At 46.8% G+C, this 6678-nt stretch overlaps 1 protein-coding gene across 1 annotated transcript; it reads right to left on the bottom strand.

The window, feature by feature from the left end:
* Positions 1-1709: 1709 nt before the first annotated feature.
* LOC124675056 (50S ribosomal protein L22-like) lies at positions 1710-4773 on the bottom strand. Its single transcript, XM_047211119.1, has 7 exons — positions 4546-4773; positions 4304-4456; positions 3623-3699; positions 3198-3356; positions 2530-2640; positions 2355-2421; positions 1710-2267 (listed from the first exon to the last, which is right to left on the bottom strand). Exons 2-7 carry the CDS (start codon positions 4443-4445, stop codon positions 1999-2001), a joined length of 825 nt encoding a protein of 274 aa, XP_047067075.1. The 5' UTR covers positions 4446-4456; positions 4546-4773; the 3' UTR covers positions 1710-1998.
* Between the last annotated feature and the right edge of the window lie 1905 nt (positions 4774-6678).

The raw sequence follows: 6678 nt of genomic DNA, 5'->3' as shown, positions 1-6678 counted from the left end.
TGCTTCTTTGAAATCTCTTTGCCAAGTTCTTGACATATAAAAAGTTATCGTGCATACTGCTCTTCTTAATGAATGCACTTTACGGGTTTGAAACAAGATCATTCACGAGCGGCGCAAGGCGGACATCAAGTATCTTGGCAATGATTATGATGGCATGGATCAAACTAATTGGATGAAAATATGAAATGTACTCTGTCGTAACTTTCTTTGGAAAAAGGGCAATGTTGGCCGAGTTTAGCCAATGAAGATTGGCAACTTGGAGGTCTCCGAAGAGGTTGATAACTTGTATAACATTGGTTTTGATTGTTTCCCAACGGTTTTTGAAGAATGCTCCGGTGAAGCCATCCGGATCAGGCGCCTTGTCCCTCGGCATTTGATCAATAGCTTTTTTTACCTCATCTTTGGTGAATGGATCATCAAGTCCATCAAAGTTTGCCTCTTCAAAATTCAACTCTTCTCAATTGAAGTCTTGATATATCGTGTTTGCACGTCTAATGACCGTTGTGGAGTGTTCATGGATGATCTCTTCCTTAGCCTTATGGTCGGTGACCCACCCTTGGTTATGCTTTAGCATGTGAATGGGATTCTTTCTTCTTCTCGCATTGACACGCAAATGGAAATTTTGTGTGTTGGTGTCTCCCTCTTTAATGTTGGAAATCTGCAAGCACCATTTCTTTCTCGCTCTTTCCACTACGGAAAGCCCGACAACCTTTTTCTTTAATCTTTTTCTAAGGTCATGTTCATCAAGGGAGAGCTCGATCCCTACTTTCTTTGGTGATGTCGAGTTGGAGGATTACAAGGAGGGCGGCGTTTAACATGACCTTTGTGTTGGAGAATAGACCTCGACTCCAAGTGGATAAACTATTTCCCGTGCGTTGCAATTTGTGGAAAAGAATGTGGCATGGCTCGTTCCAAGCATTGTTCACCACCTCCTCAAATCCGGGAATGCGAGTCCAAAAGTTTTCGAACTTGAAGGTACGCAGACGTTGAGGTCCAGAGTCATCGGCGAGGAGTAAGGAGCAATGGCCCGACAAAGATAATGATATAGCATGGAGGACGTGTGTGTGAAAGCATGGGTTCCATTCCATGTTTCAAAAGAAGGCATCTAGCTTAAAAAGAGTTGGGTTGACTCTCTCATTGCTCCATGTGAATCTACAGTTTTGAAGATGGTTCTCTTGAAGCTCGCAAGTTTGTAGTGTGGCACGGAAGCGGTTGTAGATTCAAGACCATTGCCCTCTTGTGGCAATAGCCGGGCGCTCGATGAAGTTTGGAAGATCATTGCCCCCAAGGTAGCATGCATCAAATTCGGAGATGGTCTCTAATTTGGTCTCCCGCAGGCAAACAATGTGACATGTGGATGCCGCTATGTTCTCATGTACTGTGGTTCATCTATCAAGGTCATTTAACCCCCTGGGGTTCCAGCTCATGGTGTTAATTGGCTGTTCTGACCTGGGAGACATGTAGGCTTCTAAACAACTTACAGTAGTTCATGCAAACAGGAAACAACGGATGGAGCGCACTCCAGATAGCATCAGCAGGTTTCATCTGGAACAGACTCCATGAAACAAAATCAGCCGACTTCTGGAATAGGCTCCAGGCAGATGCCCTCCCTACTAAAGCAACGTAATTATGATCTGGATGTTGGATCATGAGTAAAGATCAGACTGTAAAATGTAAGTGCCAAGAATATGGATAACCATTTCTGCTGCTTGATCACAAACAGATACGACGACATCTATAGGAACAGACATGATGAACAATACACCAGAGGAAAAGTCATTCGTTGTAAAGCAGAATAGACAAGTATCTTGGAAGGATTTCATACAGATGACACAAACAGAGCAAAGACTACTCAGGCAAATGTGACCTTCAATTATTTCACTTCAGAGCCATGGTCGTTCTTCAGTAAATCCAGATAACTAGAAGACTGAATATGCAGCTACTCTCCAGCTGCAGGACCAGAGTTGAAAGACAGATCCTGGAAAACGAAAACTCAAACTACTCTGTGGCACCAGACTCCTCTTTCCTTTTGCGAGCCCACTTGGGGCTGACCTCGATAAGCCGGTGGGGCATGAGCTGCTTCTCCTTCCGGGTTAGCTTCTTGTAGTTGCTAACTCTGAGCTTAGCAATTTTTGCTTCTTCCTCGGCTGTAGCCTCTCTGACCACCACTGTAAGTCTGCACCTAGGTCTCTCCATGACACCACACCTCCCTTTGGCATGGTAAGACAACCTCTTAAGATAAAGCCCTTTCCCAACAAAGGCCTCTTCTGCAGGGTCAAGGGTAGGGAGATGAAAGGAATGAGAATCAATTTATTGCAGATAGGAAGTAAATTTGGGATTCTTTGCAATCTTACCCACAAGAAGTTTATCAGGATCCAATCCGTGGTTGTGAGCTGCGTTGGCGCGAGCAGAATGGATCACCTACAGTGGTTGGTAGGAAGAATTGTCATGAAAAACATCAATGATCACTCTCCATCACAGAAAGCAGTATAGTTTCTTGAGTATGTACAATTCTTCTAATTACCCAACCTGGTACAAAGTTTTTGCAGCCCTTTTAACCGTCACTTGTAACTGTAACAACGCATCTTCCACGCGCATTCCTCGAACCAGCTTGGCTACCAGATTCACCTTCTTGGGACTCTAGAACAACCAGAAAGATCAAGATGAACTAGAGAATTGAATATATCTTTATGGCACTAGTAAAAGACTATGAGCAGTACAACAGTTCATGACGTCTCCTGGGCTGCAATAATCTCCTACATGCTCATTGTTCCAGTGACGTGAAGTAAGCAAATATTATCCAACCAAATATCTTTTGCAATGAATAAAAGAAATTTTGGTGGATGTTAAGAAACAACTGCAGCTTCTCCTAAAAAGAGGAATGTATATACTGAAAACTGTATAATTTCATCGTTACTACCAGTGTGATTTGCTATGTACCCCATCAACGGACCGATATGGCCATCAGAAAGCGGCAAATCTCCGGAACTCATATTAAACACATAAATTTGCTGTTTGTGCGTCAAACAGCTCAATGAATGATACTCAGCATACAAGTTTGTTGTTGGTGACATAAATAATAAGGGGAAGTTTACAGGAATTTCATACTCAACATGGCTGTCTCAGAACTGTATGCATGTCTTTACTCAAACTTTAGGAGAATTAAAGGAATAGAACTACTAGTGAGATGGTTTTACCTGCTTGATATCCTTCTTGATGGCTTGGACTTTCAGTTTCTTTACCACTGCGCCCTTTTTGTCTGTCTCTTCTGCACTACCCAGTGGAGATGTCAAAGGAGAAGAAACGGGAACCATAGCATTATCTTCAGCAAGCAAGTTTCTTGTGGTTGATATTCCCTACATTGAAATACGAATTGTCCATGAAAACACAGATAAAATACATGTCATCATGTTTTGTGACATCAAGGAATGTGATCATAATGGTGTCTATAAGTGAATGTAATAACAGTCATTGATTATGAAACCACTCTTCAGAACTGGCTCAATGGCAGTCAATTGCAATGGGACAATATTAGTTAACTACCAAAAGTAAAACAGTAGCCAAAAGAAGGATATGCTGCTAAGTTTTAAGAAACTGAAGAAGACCAGGAAAAGTAAATTACAGCATTGCGGATCAGCTGATGGAAGTTGGATGGAATTCCCCTGGAGGTGTGTGCCCTCAACAAATTTGTATATTGGCCTACATGGGTACAAGAAAAAGATTAGAAAGCCGTCAAAATATCAAGAGTCAAACCCCTTGACTACACTTGTTACTGAAAACAATTCAAAGCATAAGGTATGAACAAGTAGGCATGGATTCACCTGAAGACTAATATTCTGATAGTATCGCAAAACATCTTGTACTATATCAGAGCTCATGAAAACAAAGATACAACTAAAGGAAACAAAAAAATCATAGTACCAACACAGTGTGGTGGGTGTATTCTGCCTGCTGATGTTTGTTAAATAAGGCGTGAATGATTACTCAACACTAATTTGCCATTTTATTCCTACATTCCGAATCCCACATTTTCACTAGCCTCTACAAGCAATTACAGAAATTCTACCCCAGAGCTGCCCAGTTGTACTTGGTGTGAGCATTCAGATCATATTACGCGTGCATATCAGTAGAATGGGGAAATGAGACTAGGGACAGGCACGCACCCAAGCCAAATGGACACTACTTTGCCATTTTATTCCTACATTCCGAATCCCACGTTTTCACTAGCCTCGACAAGAAAATACACCAGAGAGAGCTGCCCAGTTGTACAGTGAGGAAATGAAGAGTGGGGACATGCACGCACCCAAGCCAAATGGGGCATTCGCGGTCCTGCTGCAACTGCTGCTATAGCTGGCTGAGAAAACACGGCCATCCTGCTTCTCCGCCACCGCCGCGCCGAGCCGGCGAAGAACGGCACGAGCGCCCGCCGCCCGCCAGCCTACCATTGACCAATAACCTGCGAGATCACTCCACACATCACATAAGCTGAATCAAGAAGCAGAGCAGCCACAAGCAAGAGACGGGGCATGTGGGGGAAATTCTCACCTGTGGTTTGCAGCGGCTAGTGGAAGGGGAAGGTCACAAGACGGTGAAGGAGCTGGACGGGCGAGAGGGCCAGCGAGAAGGACGACGACGACGGTGAGCTGGAAGGCGAGAGGGACGGGAGGACGACGGAGATCTGGACGTCCTGGACGGTGAGGAGGACGCCAAGAGGGAGGAGCCGGGGACAGCGCCGCCGCCGCCGCAGAGATGGAAGGGGTCGGGGGCGGCGATTAGGGCGAATCAGGACCGTTTCAAGTGGTCCGAGACGAGCCGCCACGCTGGGCCGACCGCGTTGATAGTAGGGTAAAACTGCCGCGCCGCACGGCCCGCTAACAGCCCGCAAGATCGCATTACCATCAGTCGCGCACACTCCGTCTCTTCCCCGACCCTTCTTAAGACCATACGCCATTTAGGACGGCTAAATGGTCCGCACGCATTCGTTTGCGACGGCCTACGAACGTCGAAATAGTTGATAGGCGTAAATTGTCCGTTTGTGTTGAGGGTAATCCTATCGACGCGACGCATTTTTAAAGTAGAATTGATATTTGGTAGATACTTTTTTAGTTATTGCATGAACCCCTTTCCAAATTATTTTCAGGCTGCCTATGCGAAGTATCTCCAGCGAGTGTTTGATCATGCCATACAAAGTATAAATCGTTGTCCTCACATTTCTAAATAGAATCGATATTTTAAAATTAGTACAATAAATTCAAACAAATTAACATACAAACTCCGAGAACACACAAATTTTTAAACTAGCTACTGGCGGTCATCCTCACGGATGCGCTTCCTGCTCGTCACCTCCTCCGAAGAGGTACTGGCGGTCGACGCGTCGGACGAGGTTGAGTTCCCCTCCGATGAGTGGTCATTGGGTTCTTCCTCATCGTCGGTAAATGGATGACGAGTCTCCGCCTGCGACTGCGCTCGCGCCTGCGGCCTCGCCCGGGCCCTTGCCTCCTTCCTTGTCGCCGCCACCTCCTCAGCCGCCTCCTCCGCCTCCAGCCGTGTCCACCTTGCACATAAATCCTCTTCCTTTTGCTCCTCCTCGTCCAGGACATCGTGCCCAACGGCGTTCCCCTCCTCATCCTGGTCGTTGTTGGCGACGGCCTCCCCCTCCTCATCGGCCTCCGTCGGTGGGGAGCTAGAGCTGCTCGGCAGCTCTATCCCACCAATGCCGCCATCCCTGTGGCTTCCCCTCGCTGTCGGTGCCCGATGGCAACGACAGGTTGCTCATGGCTTGACGTAGGTGGCACGCCGGTGTTGGAGATGAAGATGAATGGTAGACCGGTTGGAGATGAATTAGCGCAGGCGCAGGGGTCTTATTGAGGGGGATTGGGCAACGCGTATAACGAAGAGGGTTGCGGTTGCTCTTCCGCGACGGTTCGGCGCTCCAATCTGGCGGTTCGCGCGTCGATTGGCGCGGTTGTCACTCTGGTGGTTGCCCTCCTCGTCAGCTGTTGTGCTTTAATCGCGCCGGCTCGAGCCAGGGTCGCTGCCAGGCGGGCCCGTGGGAGAAAGTGAGCGGACGCTTGACGCGACCGCGTATCGTTCACGGAGACGCAAACGTGCCGCATTTTTGCGCCGCGTTTACGTCTCCGTGGACGACCCGGACACTATACGTCGCCCCGTTGGAGATACTCTAACCACCGCCGCCGCCCGCCCGCCCATCTTAGAGGACCTGCTCGCAGTTCTTGATGGTGGGGTCAACGGCGGATCTCCACATCTGGACCGCCCTGCTGTGTTCGTTTGCTCAGCTTCTAGGATTATTCTTTTGCTGAGGTACCCCTTGGCTATCATGCGTGGGCTCTTTAAGGCATTCTTACTGAACATTGTAGTAGTAGTGCACAATACTACTACTGGTAGTTAATGCGTGTGAACAATACTTTGAGGCAATCTTACTGGAAAAATCTTACAAAAACTGAAAAAATTGTTTTTGAGGCAATCTTACTACTACTTCGTTGATTCCTACTACTGCTAGTATAAGCGGTCACAGATTGGAAGAAAATAATTATGTCACCGATTGGTCAGAAAAGTGTGTGGAAAAACCACCGTCGAATACTTGGAAAAAAGCAACATCAAAAAAAGTCGGGGGCTGGAGGGTAAGTACTGCCGGGCCGATATGTTATGTCAAAAAGT

Source organism: Lolium rigidum, chromosome 7 (genome assembly GCF_022539505.1).
Source record: "Lolium rigidum isolate FL_2022 chromosome 7, APGP_CSIRO_Lrig_0.1, whole genome shotgun sequence".
In the NCBI taxonomy this organism is placed as follows: domain Eukaryota; kingdom Viridiplantae; phylum Streptophyta; class Magnoliopsida; order Poales; family Poaceae; genus Lolium; species Lolium rigidum.
The sequence above is the reverse complement of the archived record's forward strand: the minus strand, read 5'-3'. Positions and strand labels throughout refer to the sequence as shown.

What these genes read in the sequence shown, in the direction of transcription:
- LOC124675056 (XM_047211119.1), bottom strand. Translation starts at nt 4,445, where the DNA reads ATGGTAGGCTGGCGGGCGGCGGGCGCTCGTGCCGTTCTTCGCCGGCTC. An exon ending in CTGCAAAAACTTTGTACCAG is followed by an intron (nt 2,422 to 2,529) that starts GTTGGGTAATTA and finishes CAACCACTGTAG; the next exon opens with GTGATCCATTCTGCTCGCGC. An exon ending in TCCTGATAAACTTCTTGTGG is followed by an intron (nt 2,268 to 2,354) that starts GTAAGATTGCAA and finishes TTGACCCTGCAG; the next exon opens with AAGAGGCCTTTGTTGGGAAA.